The 19,518-nt window shown below is 37.6% G+C and overlaps 1 protein-coding gene across 5 annotated transcripts in view; it reads right to left on the bottom strand.

Moving 5' to 3' along the window:
• The window catches only part of GABRA2 (gamma-aminobutyric acid type A receptor subunit alpha2), a 115,179-nt gene that overhangs the window by 22,895 nt on the left and 72,766 nt on the right, over window positions 1-19,518 (bottom strand). For all 5 annotated transcript variants that reach the window (XM_074348447.1, XM_010962603.3, XM_074348441.1 and 2 more), the window contains 2 exons: window positions 18,966-19,109; window positions 17,737-17,889 (listed from right to left, as the gene is read on the bottom strand). In XM_074348447.1, the coding sequence (XP_074204548.1) occupies window positions 17,737-17,889; window positions 18,966-19,109 (297 nt within the window). The remainder of the gene's footprint in view (window positions 1-17,736; window positions 17,890-18,965; window positions 19,110-19,518) is intronic.

Raw genomic sequence — 19,518 nt, 5'->3', positions numbered from 1 at the left:
TTAAATCAGAAAAATTAAATAAAACCCTTCTTTACACCTTTATCCCCATCAAATGCTCGAGTGTGAGTGTTTGTGGTTGAAGTGTGAAGTGGAAGTTAGGAAGGAGAGTTCTCCGAAGCTAAACTGGCACAAATACTGCAATAAACAGAAATGTAAAATTGTTTGACACCACCTGCTGGTTACTGACAGAAATGGCAGAAACAGCAGACATTCTGGTAACAAAATGTTGGATTCCCACCTCCCCTCTTCAGCCCAATGGACAAAGCAATGATCCCCTTTCCAAAAAAAAAAAAAAGACAATAATAACATTTACAAGACAGTATAAGTGCCCTATGAAAGGTTGCAATTTTATTTTATTTTACAGTATTTTAAAGACTGAAATTTTAACTCATAACAGTACTACATTTGAATGATAAAAACATTGAAACTTATATGTGTTAGAAGCAGAAATTAGGACTTGGATAACATTATCTTTGCCATAAAACCTAATTATCCCCAACCTCACTAATTTAAACTTTGTAAATTTAGAAAGTATTGATTAGGATCTAGACAAAAAAAAAGTTTGAAAGCTTCTTCATAGTGTAGACAACACTGTGAAGGATTACAAAAGTTTCTTCTTGCTTACCTGAATGTATCACGGATTTAACAAATTCAAAATGCATATCCCTTTCCCCAAACCCTTTTCATCCTGATGCCCCTCTTTCAGTGAAAAGCCTTTGCAATCTAAATGAAGCCATTTCAAATTTCAGGTGGAAGTTGCAGTTAGCATGAGTATTTTCAGTCTGGGTGACATATTGTTTCCTCTGCCTAGAATTTTTTCCTCGTCACTTATCCCTCATTTTAATTTAGCGAATTCCTATTCCTCCTCTTAATAAATCACTGAGTACCCACTAAGTGCCAGGTACATTTTGTAGGCATGAGGAACACACTGATAACAAAACAGCAAAGATTCCCGCCCCCAAAGAGTGCACATTGGACTAATGCTGCAGTACCCACAGCTCAGCTTCTTCTTGCTGCAGGATTTCGTCTCTAAAGGCACCTGTGACATGGTCCTCTGCATGCCTTTATTAAATCACATTCTTGTGATTTGAACTGTCTGTGGGTTTACACGCCTGTATGCCCCCAATAAACTACATGGATTAGAGTCTGTCTTCTTCTCCCCAAAATGTAAAAGGTTACATAACAGAGAAGAGGAGGTCATTAAATAGGTTATTTTTAAATGAATCAATAAATATTAATTGAAACTACTCTTCCGATGATCTGTCACTGATAAGCATTAATTTATTAGGATAATTGCAAGAAATCTATCCCTTCTTTTATAAAGCAAGCAGGCATTTTGTTCCCTTTTGTGCTGGGCACTGTGGGAAGGTGAGCCAAACCAAATCATTCTCTAGGAGATACGGTTTTCAAAAGAGTACAAAGTCCCCTAAGGTCACAACTGGGCAAGGTCCATGATGAACTGTCATTGGGTGACCTACATGGACTGGGAAGTTGGGTTAGGCTTCCCCAAGGAAATATGGGGAAATTTAAAAGGGTCGCCAGACAAGGGAAGCTAACACTAGACTGAGGAAAGAACATCCACAGAAGCCCAGGGGCTTGGGGAAACACGGCACTGCGAGGGGGGTGGGGGGGCGGCGGAAAGAAGCCCGCAAAGTAGGGGAGGGCAGAAGTGGAGGGTTTCATAAAGATGAGGCCAGGGGGAAGGTGAGAGCCAGACCATCCAGGGCCTATTTGATGGTGTTAAGATGATAAACGTATTTTCAAGTGCAATGGGAAAGCTTTGCAGGTTCGTCTCCAGCAGGTTAGTGGCATGGTCAGTATCTCTTGTTTGAAAGATGACCCTGGCTGTTGTTCCTCTGTAGTTAAAGTGGTTGTTTTTAACTTCTCTAGTTTTTTCCAATGTTTTCTGTCTGCCTTTGGTTTACTGCAGTTTGAATATAAGACTGGGTGCATTTTTTTTGTTTGTTCGTCTTGTTTGTTTGTGTTTAGCCTTGGGATTCTCTGAGCTTTCTGGACCTGCAGTTTGGTCATTAATATTTGGAAAGTTTCAGCCATGATTATGTCAAATATATTTTTCTGCTCTGTTCCTACTTTCTTATGCTAATATTCCAATTATGAGTTGTTATACCTATTGAAATTGTAGCCCAGTTCCTGGATGTTTTATTCTGCTTTGTTGTTGTTTATTCAGTTTTCTCCCCCTACTTGAATTTCAGTTTGGGAAGTTTCTAATGATCTACGTACAAGCTAACTGAATCATGAGCCCGCTTAAAGGCAGTCTCAATTTCTATTATTGTGGCTTTTAATTTCTGTCATTCCTTTTGATTCTTAGAGTTTCCATCTCTCTGATTATATAAATAATCTCTTCTTGCATGTGGTTTACTTTTTCGTTTAGATCCATTAACACATTAATCATTTTATTTTATTTTATTTTATTTTATTCTATTTTATTTTATTTTTTGAAGGGATAATTGTTGGGAATTTTCTTCTTTATTTTATTGAAGGATAGTCAGTTACAGTGTGACACTTTCTGGTGTACAGCATAATGTCCCAGTCCTGCATACCTATATATATATATTCATTTTTATATTCTTTTTCATTAAAGGTTATTAAAATATATTAAATATAGTTCCCTGTGCTATACAGAAGAAATTTGTTTTTTAATCTATTTTTATATATAATGGTTAATATTTGCAAATCTCAAACTCCAAATTTAACCTTTCCCACCCCCTTTCCCCTGGTAACCCTAAGACTGTTTACTATCTCTGCGAGTCTGTTTCTGTTTTGTAGATGAGTTCATTAGTGCCCTGTTTTGTTTTTTTTTTTTTTTTAGATTCCACATATGAGTGATATCATATGGCATTTTTGTCTCTTTCTGGCTTACTTTGCTTAGAATGATGATCTCCAGGTCTATCCATGTTGCTGCAAATGGCATTATTTTATTCTTTTTTTTTATCACTCAGTAGTATTTCATTGTATACATATACCACAAGTTCTTTCTCCAGGCATCTGTTATTTTAAATTCCTTGTCTAGTAATTCTGACATCCCTGTCATGTCTGAGTCTGATTCTGTTGGCTTTTTCTCTTCTGACTGTGTTTTCTTTGTTTTCTGTTTTTCCTTTTGGCATGCCTTCTGATTTTTTTCTGTAAGTTTTATTAGGATATAATTGACATGCATCACTGATAATTTTTTGGTGAAAGCTGACCATATTGATTTGGATAATAGGAACTGAGATAAATATACTGTTACGGTAGGATTTATGTTAATCTGGTTAAAGGTTGGCTGTGTTTAATGTTTGCTGTCATTGTAGGTGCCACAGGGTTCAAGGTATTTTTTTGCGTGTTCTTGCTCTGGCTTCCCCGACTTTCCTAGCTATTCCTCCTGGGGAGTCTGTGTCTTCAGCTCTTTGTGCTGTAAGATGCTGCTATTCTACCAGAGTCCTACTGGTGTGATAGTAAGGTATGTAGTAAGGAGACTGCTCTGTAATCTTCTGATTAAATCAATCTTTTAGGCAGCCTGTGTCTTAACTGTAACTTTGTAAGTATTTCTCCACTGGTACGGCTTTATTCCCCACTCTCCCTACTCCTTTCAGTGGCTGTAGCATATCTAGTCTACTTCCTTGATGCTCAGATCTCAGTTGATAATTTTTCATTTCCTGAGCCCCTGTTAGGTGAGAGAGTAAGACTTAGAGGGGTTGCAGCAGGAGAAAGGCCCTTCCATCAGCTGGGGTGAGGCTCTGGCTGAGTCCCTTCCCCTGGACATGGGCCTTGGTTATGCAGAAGGCTCTGAGTATCTTTCAAAAAGTTCTTCTTCCTTGCTCCTTCCTCTGCCATTGGCAGGAAGGGATATTTCTCAGAGCTTTATCTTGAGAACCTGGCAGGATTCCCAGAGGAGAAGCCCCTGAGTATGTGGGTCTCCCCCAGCAGACTGTTTCTCACTCGCACCCAGGTATACACTCAATCTCCAGAAGTTCATCAAAATGACCACGTAAGTGCCTCTGCCAGTGTGTGATGCTTCAGCGGCAACTCTCCCAGGTCAAAACTAAACAAAAACCCTTAGCTGTGTCTCTGCATGTGCCTGCCTCTTCACAATTTGGAATGACAGTTTGCTTGTCACCTCAATTCTCATACGAATGCCATAAAAGCCCTTAATTTTCATTTGTTCAGCTTTTTCTTATTGTAAGCATGGGAGTGACAGCTTGCAAGCTCTTCACATGTCAGTGCTGAAACCTGAAGCTCAGTGCCTTGATTTTAACCATGATTTTTTGTAACTTCCCATGTTATTAGTCATATGTCTATTTTTTTAAATTATTCTGGGTTTCTGGTTGTGTTCTGGGTAGTTGAGTTTGACAGATAATCAAACAAACTAGGTAATATTTAGCAAGGGAATGAATCAATATAATATAGGCAACCTTCTGGAAGTAGACAATGAACTAGCAGCAGATGACTGATAGTCAACAAGGCAAATTCATAAATCTCTGAATTTGGCCAGCACAATTAAATTTGAAACACAGATGCTCTAACAGTTCACTCTGTTCTGCTAGCTAAATCTTAAAACAAGAATTTTGAAAACATATTTTAAAATTCAAAATGCATTATAACATCAGAGTATTGTTATATCACTGTATCTACATCATTTAAAAAAACTTACAAAAAATAGGAAAATTCAAGAAATCAACCAAATCATATGTACCTGATTTATTCAGTGCTTGCTTAATATTTTCCCCCAGTAACTGGCTTCATTATACTTTTGGCAAAAAATATTACTTGTAAAATCTGGCCAATTATTTAATACTTTCATTGCAAGCATAAGCAAAATCATATTGTAAGACTGAAAATAAGAAGAAAATTCATACAGTAATGATACTGACCCTAATTTAATATACACACTAGTTGTTAAATTGGTAAGATATTAAAAACCTTCATGGATATCGACTGAAATTTATTTGCAATCAGTGTAAATATGAAAGTACATATACATATATGTGTATGAATATTCATGAACTCTGGGGAATCCGTGCTGGAGCCTCCAGCTATGAAGATCAGTTAATGCTCTAAATCAGTGTTGAGTGCCCCTTCTATGTTCTCAGAGAGCACCTGAGTATTCCTAGAACATAGCATATCATAATATATGCAATTGTTTACCTTCCCATCTCCTCAAACAGCATGTAACCTCCTGAGGGTGGGGATCACATCTTTCTTGTTCACTTTGTATCACTTTGTATCTCTAAGGTCTAGCAGAGTGCCTGGCACATGTTTTCTAACTGAATGAATGAATAAATATAGTTTTGAGGCAAATACACCTATTTGTGTAGATACAGACACAGAAATGAGTGAGTATGTTTGTGTGTGTTTGGGGTTAAATACATAAATACACAAAAATAGTCTGATGCTAGCTATTTTTTTTTTCCAGAATTCAATGACTAGGGAGATGGGTAAGTTGGAAGATTTGGAATTAGAGAGATGCATGATCATTGAAACAGTTTTAAGTAAATAGTCCATGTCCACAATAAGTCTTCAAAATATTATATGTGTAACATTTCATTTGTGTATGTATATTATAGTATGTAGGATAGGATATGGTATGTATAGTGCATATATAATGTATATGCAGTATACAGTGTGTATATAATGTGTATATATAGTGTATATATATTTAGTGCATTGTGTATATGTTTAGTATATAATGTATATATAGTATATATGTCTCTGTATAACATATATTGTTGCATGTGTACTATATAAGTACATAAAATTACATACATATAACAATGCTATAGTTAAGTCTTAGGAAAGATATTTAGCTAAGCACCAACTAAAGACTATTCTCTGGAGTGAGCAGGTAGGAAAGCAGACAAGGTACAGTGAAAGTCGCCCCCCATCCTCTTTCTCGTTTAACAGTTGTAGTGTAAGACGTCCAAGGGTATGACCGCTGTGGTATTAGACACCTAGACTTCCTCTTTCTTACTTCTCTGCTGTTTCAGAGGTAATGTCCACATCTTTGAGGTTGAGGAGGACTTGCCACTGTTTGGCCTGCATTCCAGCAGACAAGAGGGGAGAGAGGAGGAGAGGCATGTCCACTCGCCTTGAGGGCACAACCTGAGGACTATATGCCTAACCTTTACTCCTACGTCTTTGAGAACTTAGTCACATGACCACATCTGGCAGTAAAGGAGGCAGGGGAGTGTAGTCTGGACATGTGCACAGCTACAATCAAGACTTGTAATGCTCTGTAAGTTATCAGGAAATAACTAGTCATCTCTGACAGAGGCCTGGGATGGTCCAGGCACAGGCTACGGGCATTGTTTGAAAACTTGGGAAAGGAAGAAAGGAGTGTTTCACATTCACCCTCTAATATGCCAAACTACCTAATATAACAAAACAACACACATACATGCATTGGCCTCCCGCAGGTCATTCCAATGTGCTTACCACGCACACGCAGCTTCCAGACAGTCCCAAGCCGCACTTCCCGAGTATGGTCCCACCTAAATAGAGGCTCTGGAGCTACTGCTATTCATTACATTCTGTCTTCTGACCACTCTTTAGCTCTCTTTGTAGGCCGTTCTTTATCGCTCTTTATCACTCATCCCTTAATTGTTTGGGATCCACAAGGTAACACGTCACTCTTGTCCTCTTCTTACTTTACTGTTCTCTCTGGACAATATAATTTACTCTGGTTTCCTAACCTGCTGCCATATGATAAAACTCTTTAAGGATGTGTCTTATGAGCTCCAGTGCCAAATAACTCACCCTGACCATCTTCTGGATATCTCTCATGGACTCACTACAAATTTATTTGAGCCTCCTATATGACATTAATTTTTAATTAAAAAAATCTACCCAGTGTACTGAGTGCCTGACACTTTGTGAGACATGAGTATACAAAAAAACCCAGCAATTACGTGCTCAGGGAGAATATAACCTGCTGGAAGATGCAGATAATGGACAGGCAAATCAAACAGACGGCAGAATAAGTGCTGGAGAATGTAGGGGGTGCTCTGACACTACCTAAAAGCACCTATCCAAGATCTGGGGGTCAGAGAAGGCTTCCTAAGAGGAAATTTGAAGAATCTGAGGAATATATTCAATAAACTAAAAAACACATTCCCAGTGTAGCAAAAGATAGACTCACAATGGGTTGGGCTGGGGAGGCCTCCTGAAGGCCTCATAGTCATGGGAAGGGTTTCAGTCAATGGCTACAATGTAAAGTCAGGGAAAGCTTCATGCAGGAGGGGGTTCTATAACTAGGTCTGAGTTTTAGAAAGGTTACTTTGCCGCACTGTGTAGGATGGAATGAAGAAAGCAAGACGAAGGACAGAGAGACGGGAGGAAGTTTTTATAGTAATCCCACAGAAGATGAGTCCCACGGAAATCTCAGATCTCTATTCACAATAGAACAGAATTTAATTCACAATTGAATTTCTGGTTTAAACCAAAACCTGTCTCGCATAATTCTCTATTGTAGGGAATGACATTAGATTCATCTAGTCCTTCAGTTAGAAATCTAGGCATACGCGGCAGTGGCTCCATGTCTCTCCCCTTCCGTTCACCACGTCCTGCATATTCTCCCTCCTCTGCAGCTCTCAAGTCTATGAGCCCCTTCTCCACCAGCAGTCATTGTCCTATTCAGGCTTCCATTATTTCTCACCCGGATGATGTCAGTTGTCTCTTAACTAGTCACCCTCCATCGCTCGTACCATTTCAGTCTATACAATATTCCCCATAACAGTCTTCCCCGAACTCAAATGCATCCATTTTACTCCCTCACTAAAATACCCTTTAAGCAGTTTCCATGGCTTCAGCACGGGATGTAAGGCTGTTCATGAACTGGTCTCTGTCTAACCATCTTTACAAACATGAGTCCCCTACCTGAGATACCCAATCTGTAATCTATTGTTCTTCAGATGCTCCATGTTGCTTTTGATAATTGTGTGCTCTCTGCTAAGAATGTGGCCTTTTTTATTATGCTAATTTGCAAGGCTTGACTTGATTCTTCTTCCCTTGGGGCTTCTCTGACTTCCTCAGATTTCACTGCTCCCTTCTTTTTGCCCTTACCTAATTTTGGAATATTTTTCTCCCAGAACCTATGATCCTTTATTTCATATTTATTTACATGTCTCTCTCACTTCTCAACACTCTGAGCAGCTTGTAGGTACGTGGCTCATCATGTTTTTTTAAAAATGCTGCCCCCTAACTCCAATTCTGGCAAGAGTAAATGCTTATTTTCTGTTGGTTCACCGAATGAGATAATTAATTTTAAAAACTGTGAATGGTAACACCGGGGGACTATATTTACAAATTCTTTAAGGAGGAACATACAGGTTAAGAAGCATGTAAGCTTCAGAACGAAACAGAGATTTAATCACAACATCGTAATATAAATGGGCCATAGAAGAGTATACACTGCAGCCTTTCGCACATAAATCGCATATTCTTACATTACTCCAGAGAGGATTAAAAAGTATCACTTTGGAGCATCTACTATATGCCACATCTCATTATAAGAACTTTTCATGAATTAAATTTGTTTGATTCTCATAATGGCCTTATGAGTTAGGCATTATTATCATCCTCATTTACAGTTGAGGAAACGGAGGTGAAGTGAGGCTGAGAACCTTAGTGAAGATCATTCTGTTAGCAAGTCGTAGAGGTGGGATACAAACCCAGGCAGTCTGCCTCAGAAGTCCACACTCTTCATTAAAATTGCACTGCCTGATCTATAAATGGGTTCCCCTTTCAAAGCCAGTGGTACGTCTACATTGTGTATTTGTCAGTATCATGAATCTAATCATTGCATTTTGCTAGGTCGACCCCTGAGATCTTTATAAACTTTAAAGTTATATCGTGCATTAAAAGTGCATGAAGTGTTTAGATTGCTCAGCAGTGGCCATCCGTAGAGACAAGGTGCACTAAACTCAGGCACAGATTTGGATTCTGCTCTTGTCACAGTAGCTATGTGAACTCGCTAAGCTTCAGCACTTCCCCACATCTGCAAAATGAAAATGATGTTTGTAGGGGAGGTCATGGGGAGTACAGGCCTACTTGCCTGGTACACAGAATTCCCCAACAAATGTTAAATCATCCTCCTGTGTCTCTCTTTCCCTCCCCCGCCCTCTCCCTCCCTCCTCCTCTCTTTCTCAGCCTCACTGACCTTACCTCTAAAATGGGAATTATAATACACATTTTATATACTTGAACATTAAATGATATACGCAAATGTCCCATTTGGAACCTGTCAAATAAAGAGTGCTAAGGCTTCCCTCCTGTTTCGGAGTTCATTAGGCCCCCACTGTGTAGATAAAGCAGCTAAGAATCCAAGGATGCAAGAGCCCCATCTAGTGGCGATTTAAGAAAAAAAAAATCAAAAGGTACCTAGGGATTATACTGCTTAAATGGTTGCCTAGAAAGCCTTGGGCTATTTTATTTTAGTTATTCATTTCCTTCCTTGAGAAATAATTTAATGTAGCTCACAAGGAACGTGAAAGGAAAGCGTTGAACTGGATTCTCTGTTCTTCCCACTTTTCCAAGAATGTCCAAAATCTTCCCAGAATGGATCCACAGATTTCTGTTCTTGTTAAATTCATTATCTTCATTGCTGAACTACTCTGTTCCTAGATTTCTAAAAGGATATGATTCAGCTCCTTAATTAGGCATAATTTGGTAGCCTAATGCTATCAAATGGATTCAGCAGTGTCATTACGACTTAAGACCAGTCTCCCAAGAACTACCCATCCATCGTAATCTACCACAGTTGAGAGGTGACGTCCAAGAAACCTAGCATGGTTCACAACTAATCTCAAATGATATCAAGAATGAGGTGGAAGTTCTGGTTAAGGAAAGGTTCGATCTAAAAACGAGCGAAGACGGCCTTCCAAGGATATCACCCTGGGATCCCTGCATCTCTGCTCCATTACCCAAGAGAGTTCAACCTACTGTAACTGCCAGACATCACAGTAACTGTTACGGACTGCACAGTGGTGTTCCCTCCAGATTCATTTGTTGAAATCTACTTCCTGATGTGATGGGGGTGAGGCCTTTCAGAGATAATCTGGTCATGACGCCGAAGCCCTCAGTAACGGGATAGAAGAGACCAGAGAGTTAGCTCACTCTCCTGCCGCGTGACAATATGAGGAAGTCAGCAACCTGCAATGAAGAGGGTTCTCACCAGAACCTACCATGCTGGCATCCTAACTCCAAACCTTCAGCCTCTAAAACTGTGAGAAATAAATTCCTGTTGTCTGTTAGACCCCCAGTCTATAGTACTTTGTTAAAATAGTTTAAACTAAAATAGTAATATTCTTGTTTTGTAAGTTTAGAAGAAAATAATATAATCAGTATGACAAGGAATATATTCAGATGACAATAAGGCAATAAAGAACAGGAGACCACAGAAAACACTGTCTTATGTAAACTCCCCACTGTTATCAAATCCTTTTGCTATTTCAGTCTTATAATTGTATTGTCATAAAATGCAGGGTGACTGTGCAAATGTTAATAGTTTTGGTGATTTCGTATAGCTCCCTGAGGTGATTTAACTGGGGAGATATTATGTTATTTGTGATAAATAATGCCTTATTAAATTATTCTTATCAGATAAGTCATCCGAGTAGAAATCATTTCCTTGAAAGACTATGACATATTTGAAAATAAATACCTTTAATTTTTGTAAGTTTAAAAACTAAAGATAAATACGCACTCACACTTTTGCTATAGTGAAGCTAAATATTTAATGACCTAGACCTGTCTAAATAGTAAAATAGAGTAGCAAAGGCCATTATTTTCCATTTTATTTCAAAGCTTAAGTGAAGAAAGTGAAAACTAAAAAAAAAAAAAAAAAAAAAAATCAAAACAAAACAACAGTAACAAGAAAAAATCCTTTTGAAACACCTAAAACCTTCTTTATATATTCTATAAGATTATGAAGACTTCACAGGTGAGTTCCAAGACAAAATGTATAATAGAGAGATGGTTTTACAGAATGCAGTCAAAAGCAGTAATAAATTCTCTACCTCAGATTAAAAAGAAGTTTCAAATGACTAAGGTGAACCTACTATAAATAACTATACTTTTAAAAACTTGGATTAACTAGGTTAATTTTATTTATAAGTGCAGAACATAATACTGGACAGGAGTGACCTTTGAAAGGTCATTTGATGCATAGGTCACTATACCACAATCTGATAGTGTCAACTTCTGGGCAGGAAACAGGGCAAGAAATCTGAAAGACTTCAGTAAGTAGCTGCTGGCCGACAGGTAACTATTGTTCAAACCTGAACATTCACCTCAGGTTCTGATCTATGTTTAGTAAGCCTGACTCTCACACAGAAATTACCCATGTTTGAAGAAGTCACCCAGTATATTTCTGACTGCAGGCTCGAAAAGGAAAAAAAAAAAGGTCAAAGCAGTTTGATGGCATTAATCGTGCAGTAGAAAAAGTGAAAGCATTAGAGTCAGAGAGCTGTAAGGTCAAATTCTTTCTTTGTTACTGACCTGCTGTCTGGCAACGGAGTAGTCTCTTACCACTGCCGGGTTTCAAAGTTCTTATTTGAAAAGGGGGGATAATTACTTTCCTAACCAGGGATTTTTTTTCCCAGAATTAAATGATTAAATAATGATTATTTGATTAAAATGATAAATGGATCTAACAAGTATATGACCCATTGAGGTGCTCAAAAATGCCATTTTAAGCCTATAATGAAAAAGAATATGAAAAGGAATATATAATATAGCTGAATCACTATGCTGTACACCGGAAATTAACACATTATAAACCAACTCTACTTCAATTTAAAAAAAGCTATTTTCAAATATTTTCTCATCACTGCAATCACATAGATTTCAGTATAGGAAATGGCATTGGTTGGATAATCTGCTCTCATAACTTAAATGGTCATAACTATATTGAAAGGATATTTGCATGTCCTGAAAAAAGTCTAAAACAAAAATTCACTGACAAAATAACAGCATAATTTGTAATTCTCTTCCTATGCCTTTGCTAATAATCCAGTCTCATCAATCAAGCTTAAGCAGACCACCTGTATTCCTGAAGCAACTTCTAAACCTGCCCCTAGACTAGAACCAGTGAGGCTTCCTAATCTTCTTGCCGTGGCTTATTAATGTATTTTGCCTCAGTCACTCTCCTAACTGGCAGTGGCTGGCAGGGCTGAGGCTCTGAGGGCGGGCGGGAGGGCGGCTGGTGGGCTGGCAGCCTGCTGACTAGCACGTGCTGCCTTGTGCCAGAGTCAGTTCCGGGATGCCAGGTATGCCGCCCGTCAGCACTCCGCAGCCATGCCTTGTGGAAGACGGATTTGGAACGAGTTTGGCAGAGGCTGTTTTTGCCCTGCACGGGCTTTCTGTTCGTTCGTTTCATATCCCCCTACTGCCCAGGCATTCGACTCCTGCGGCCGCTTTCTCCCTACTTTCCAATTAAAGCCATCCATATCCCCTTCTGAGGCTGTACCAATTCTTCAGCCTAGACAAGCTGAAGCTATATCCAGCTGACTTTCTTACTCTTTTTTAAAACTTCTTTTAGCTTTATTGGGGTATAATTGGCAAAGAAAATTGTAATATATTTAAAGTGTACAGTGTGATGAATTGATACACATTATGAAAGGATCCCCACCATAGAGTTACTTAGCGCACGCATCATCTCACATATTTGTGTGTTTTTTTTTTCTGAGGGGGGGTGAAAAGGCAAGTTCTGTTCTCTTAGTAAATTTCAATTACACAATACAATGTTATCAACTATAGTCACCATGTTATTAGATCATCAGACCTTATTTGTCTATTAACTGAGAGTTTATAGCTTTTACCAGCCTCTCCCTATTTCCCCTACCCCAGCGCCTGGCAACCACCATTCTGTCCTCTGTTTTCTATGAGCTCCACTTTCTCTTAGCTTTGATTTTTCGCCCTGTCCTTATGGAATGCCCTTTCCTACCTTGGCATGCCTTGACTCATAGACCACTTGAATTCGTGGAACATTCTACAGTATTCTTGGTTATCAGAAAATACCTAAACTTGCTATTTGTTGAATATATAAAACAATAAAAGCATACATTTACTTTAGGATTTAAGAAAACCTGCACACATATTGTTTTAGGAATCCCTATGAAGTAGATAGCATAAGTTTTATATCAAATTACAGCAGAAAAAAAAATCTAGAGTTTAGAGAGATTACACACGCACTTAATGCAGAAGTAAAATCAGGACCTGATACATGCTGTCTTCATCCTGGTGCATTATTCTTTCAAATATGTAGCTAAGCACTCAAAAGTGTTAGCTGCTTTAAAGGAAAAATATATATATATTCATTATATCAGATCATGATTATCTCTTTACTAACTACAATAACCTCCTTATGAAGGGACTTTCTGCCCAGTAGATGACTGTTTTGTCAAAAGTTAATGTGGAATGTTCTTATCTGCCAGTTTTCCAATCACCAATAGTATGTGTTTCATAAATGCAGCAAAGTCTCTAATATCAAAGGGGTGCACATTCTAATTTCAACTCCTCTGCCAATGTCTTGTTTGCTCCGTTTTCTTATTCTATTCACGGCATGAAGCCAGATCTCAAAGGTTGGGAAATTTGACATCTGTCTTCCAGGGCGTATTAATTTCATAACTGTGATAGTTTTTTTGTTTTGTTTTACTTGTGGGGGAGGTTACCCACCACAGAAAGCCTCAGAAGCAGGAGGAGGGCAGATGATTTAATAATCTCTAATCAGTTTATAGACCATCTCCTTGTGGTGGATTCAGGGAGAAAAGCTTGGAGAGGGTAGACACTATTTTGGTAACTGCTATTTATCAGTTAGATGAAGTCCAAACTCAGAAGGAGGCAGAAAACAGTGAAGGATGGAGTGAGAATAAGGAGGCTGGGCAGGTTTCAAGTCTTACTCCAGACAGGACATAGGATTTTTATCTTTTACTTGCACAAGGATATACATACACACTCACAAGGAATTACGTTCACTACAAGTCTGACACAGAATAACTTGTAGAGATAGTAGTAAAATGCTTTTACCAACTAACAGCTCATATGCATGAAATTATGACTTCTGGATCCTTAAACCTGTATTATAAATCATGTGCATAAAATTTACAGGTTCGAATATAGCCTGAATTTTTAACTTATAGATGTTATTTTTGTAATCAATCTTTAAAAACGTGTACATTTGTTATAGTTCAAACTAGTAACCTTGCTACTAAGATATTCTGTAGATTTAAAGTTAAATATTCATCTGTTTCTCTCTCCTGTATACTGAGGTAGTTTTCTATTGGCTTCTTTTAACATATGCATCCATGGGATTTATGCTATGAATCTCTATTTTTATTTGCCACAATGCAGTATTTTATTTTCCTTACATTTGTTAAACAAATACTGCATTATTTAATTTATCTGATTTGCTCTATATTTATATATAAATTTAGATCTTTCTGGAAGATCCATTCTGCCCTAATCATTTCCTTTCTGTTTTTAGTTATGATGTAATTTTCCCTAAAACCTTTGTTTTCTGCATTATTTGTGCTCTGAAAAATGTGTAACTCTATTTTTCAAGCCATTTGAATGGAAATTTTCTCTTATTTTTGGTCACATCAAAATTTTTTTTTTGTCTTTGATTTAATTATTTGCAAATTTTGAAAGAGACATCTGAGAAGATTCCTAAATCCTGGGAAATCCTTGACGTGCTCATTCAATGCTATTATTTTTTCAACTCTTGACTTTTAAAAGTTATTATAAAGGAGATGAAATTCACATAATATACATTTAATCATTTTAAAATGTGCAATTCAGTGGCATTTATGCATTCACAAAGTTCTGCAATCACCTCTCCCTAGTTTCAAGACGTTTTCATCACTTTAGAAGAACACCCTGTTCTTACATAGTCACTCCCCAGTTCCCTCTGCCTCCACCCCCTGGCAATCACTAAACTGCTTACTGTCTTTATGGATTTGTCTATTCTGGATAACGCATATGAAAGAAATCATAAAATATGTGACCTTCGCATCTGCCTTCTTTCACTTAGCATGATGTTTTCGAGATTCATCCCTGTTGTACCATGTTACCAGTACCTAATCCTTCCTGTGGATGAATGATGCTGTACTGTAAGTATATACCATATTTTGGTTATCCATTCATCTACAGAAGGGAGTCTGGGTTGTTTCCATTCTTTTGACTACTAGGAATGATGCTACTATAAACCCCTGTGTACAACCTTCCCTGTGAACTTACGTTTTTATTAATCTTAGGTAATGCCTGGACATAGAATTGGTGGACCTCGTTGTAATCCTGTATATAACTTTTTGTGGAGTAGCTGAACTGCATTCCTACCAGCAGTATAGGAGGGTTTCTACTTCTCCACAACCTCACCAACACTCATGTCCTTTTGTTTTGTTTTTTTGTTTTATTATCATAGCCATCCTAATGTGTGTAAAATGGATTTTAATGTGATTTTGATTCGCATTTCCTTAATGTCCAATGATGTACATCATTTCTTGTGCTTGTTTGACATTTGTATATTTCTTTAGAAAAAACAAAAAGTCCATTCAAGTTCTTTACCCATTTTTAAATCAGTTTTTTTTTTTGGTGTTTTTGTTTTTTAGTTGTAAGAGTTCATTCATTATTCAGGATATTAAACTGTTATCAGATAAGTGATTATCAAATATTTTCTCCCACGTGTAAGTCGTCTTTTCACATTCTTGATGATGTACTTTGAGACACAAAAGGTTTTAACTTTAATGAAATTCAGTTTATCTATTTTTTTCTTTGTTACTCATGCTCTTGATGTTAAATCTAAGAATCTACTGCTAGATATGAAATCATAAATATTTACCCTATGTTTTCTTCTAATAGTTTTATAGTTTTAGATTTTAGACTAAATTTGTGTATCTGTTTAGTTAATTGTTTAATCTGGAGTGAGGTAGGGGTCCAACGTCATTCCTTTGCATGTGGTGGTGGTCATCCAGCTGTCCCAGCACCATCTGGTGAAGAGACTAATATTTCCCAGCAGAATAGTCTTAGCACCCTTGTTGAAAATCCACAGGCCATAGGTGTTTGTGCTTGCTTATGGACTCTCAGTTCTATTCCATTGGTCTATATGTCTATCCCTGTGGCACTGTCACACTATTTTGATTAACGTAGCTTTGTACTAGATTTTGAAGCTAGGAAACGTGAGTCCAGCAACTTTTTAAAAAAAATATGGTTTCAGCCATTTGGAGCCCCTTGCAATTTTATGTGAATTTGAGGATCAACTTTGTCATTTCTGAAAAAAAAAGTCACTGGACTTTTGAAAGGTATTGAATTGAATCTATAGATTTCTCGGGGGATTATTCTCATCTTAACAGCACTGTCTTCCAATACATAAATATGAGATGTCTTTCCATTTTAATTAGGTCATAGTTTCTTTCAGCAATGCTTTGTGATTCTCAGTAGACAAGTCTTTCACATACTAGGTTAAATTTGTGCCTAGGTATTTTATTCTTTTGGATGTTATTATAATGGAATAATTTTCTTAATTTCTTTCTGAATTATTCATTGAGAATCAAACTGATTTTTTCTCCACTGTTAATAAGAATAGCTAACAGTTATATAGTGCATATTAAATGCCAGGCACTGTTCTCAGAGCTTCACACGTCTATGGCCTCAAAACACTATGGTCTATGTGTTGTGTTAACATGGCCTACAAGGCCCGTCTCATTTAGGCCTCAAACTAAACTTCAATTGTATGTACACCCACTGACACTGAAACAGCTCACTGTCACCGAATACATTATGTTTTTTCATCCCTTCATATCATTGCAAAATTAATCCCATTTGGCTTGGATTCTTGTTCCATCTCATCTGCCTGGGACACTACTACTCATCCTTCAAGACTTAAGTCAAATGTTAGCTCAGTTTTTTAATCAGTTCTCTACATGAGGATCCATGCTGTTGTCTTTTTTAACGACTTGTATATGCCTCTTTTATAATGCCTTCATTTTGTGTTGACACTATCTTTCCTGCTTCTTCTGGTACCTTCCACCATACAGAGCTAGTTGAATGCAGGGACTATATTTTATATGTTTTTGCAGATTTAGGGCCTGATATAGTAACCGACAGAGTAGATTCTCAATAAAACTTTCCTAAATGAATGAGTGGATGAAATACACGAAGGTCATCTACTTTGTCACAAATGTGCTCAGCCTAGTTCATTATCCAAAAAAGCAGTAACCAAATTTCCCTGCATGGTCTAAATCAAGAAAATTAACTTTGTTATTAAACACACTACTGTTAGCAAATGAGGAGTCTCTTTTTTTCTCTCTTTCCCTTCCTCTCTTTCTTTCTTTCACTTAAAGTACTAAGATCTTTGTTCATCTAAAAACCAAACAAAAAATAAAATAAAAAACATAGGCTAGAAATGTGGTACTATTATACGCTACATTAAAAAAAATATGAGAATACTAAAAATGTTCTTCTTTCACTAACATGGAAACAAATGTTGACAAGCAAAATGATTTAACAGAAAGAAGACAATGCATTTCAGAGTATCTGAGTATTGTTTTTATCCCTTGTTCAGAGTCTGACACTGACTATGTATTTTACCTCCCTGAGCCTCAGTTTCCCGACCTACGAGGTGAAGCCAGTACTCCCGGCCCCACACACCACAAACTATTGGGATGAGGGTCAAGAAAGATAACGCGTTTGAAAGTGCGCAATGGAACAAAACGTGCTGTATAGCAAAGGGCGTAGTTACTCACTCACCAAACACAGTTCTTGCAGGCACAGATTCTCTGTTAAGCCAGAATGACACTTGGGAGAGAATGACAGTCATGATGCAAGGCAGATATGTCTGAATCACAAAATACCCAATTTTTCTTTTCAAGTGGAAATGAGCTGTCATTACAGTATATTCACCTAGAAGAAAAATTTAAGAAGCTTAGGAAACTGCAGCAGTCAATAGTTGGAACGTTTTGGAAATGGAAAGGATTAGAGAAAGAACAGTCCCTGATTTTAAAAAGGAAAGAGTTTATCCTATATGTGACACAGAAAGTATATAACATTTAAATGCCCCCCTTAGTGTAGCAAGAATATTTAAAAGAAAAATTTAATATGACAAAGAAGCTTGAACTGTGTGTGTGCATGGTATGGCCTTCGTTTTTCTCTCCAGGTCATGCTTACTGGCCAAGGGCGTAGAGGATTCATGAATGCTCTCTGCTCTCTGACGGTAGATTATTTTACTTGCTCGGGTCCCTCAGACCTTCTGGTACCAACCTCAAGCCTCTGTTTTGATTGTTTTCAGTCCACTCCTCTCCCACACTTTAAAGTGCTGATTTCTGCCCACATCTCCAAGACTGATCTTCTGGCCGAGATTTTACACTTTTGATCCTGTCACCAATTCTGAACGTCTCAGTGCTATATGTCTGTTCTAATTCACCATGGTCAGTTCTATCTGAGCCTCCTAGCTACTTTCCTTTCTGCTCTCTGGGTTTACATCTGGCAGATGTGAGGTCATTAGTTCATTCATATGGCTGCTTCTCCTTAAATGAGTGTGCCCATGGGAAAGGACTTTAGCTTTCCCACACAGGCCAGGAGTAATTATCCATAAATCAAGAGTTGAATAGTCGTGACTTATCCAGAATAAGGGAGAAAGAATTAGAAGGTGAGGGAAATTGTAACACTGTTTCAAAGTAAAATTGGCTTCTCCGGAAAGACACATTTTTTGAGTTGGTTGCATATTTTAGACCGGTGTTTTTTGAAACTTGAATGCACACCTTGGAATCTCCTTGAAATCTTGTTAAAATGCAGATCTTGACTTAGTAAGGGGTCAGGCCTGAGATTCTGAATTTCTAAAAAGCTCCCAAGCAAAATCTGTACTGCTAGCTCTTAGACATCAAGAGGAAAAGGTTTTAAGCTAACCGACACATTTCCAATGACTTTAACCCATTTAATATTCTTAGGAACTAGCTTTTCTTTAGACTCATTTTACTTACCTGTACTAGATTTAATTGTCTCCTTCCCAATTGATTGGCCCAGCAGATCATATTGATTTAACCTGGAGCCATCAGGAGCAACTTGTACTGAATCAGATGCATTGTATGTCCAAATATAAGTGACCTCTGAGGTTGTATATGCATCTGTAGGAAATGAGGGGGAAAAAAAACTATTACAGTAATTTTAATAAGAACCACCAATAACATAAAACATCAAAGATGTTTTCATAGGGTTGTATTTCATAGAATTACTGTTTACTGTAAAAAATTGATATTTACAGATCATATTTTGGGAGGTAAAAAAGTGTCTTTGAAATTTACAACTTCAGTACAAAGGCTGTGAAGCAGACCAAGAGAGACAATCATAACCATAAGAGTATTTTCATTGCAATCCTGAGAGATGAAGAATGAATTTCTCTTTGGAGTCTGCAAAAATCACTGGGTCCTGGGATGCACAGTCCCAAGGTAGTAGATGAAGGCGTTGTAATAAACAGATTGTGAACGCCCAAAGCCCATTTAACTATTTCATTTAGAACAGCAATCACTGATGAAA

This window comes from Camelus bactrianus, chromosome 2 (genome assembly GCF_048773025.1).
Source record: "Camelus bactrianus isolate YW-2024 breed Bactrian camel chromosome 2, ASM4877302v1, whole genome shotgun sequence".
Classification (NCBI taxonomy): Eukaryota; Metazoa; Chordata; class Mammalia; order Artiodactyla; family Camelidae; genus Camelus; species Camelus bactrianus.
Note: the sequence above shows the minus strand (reverse complement) of the source record. Positions and strands in the feature narration are given on the sequence as shown.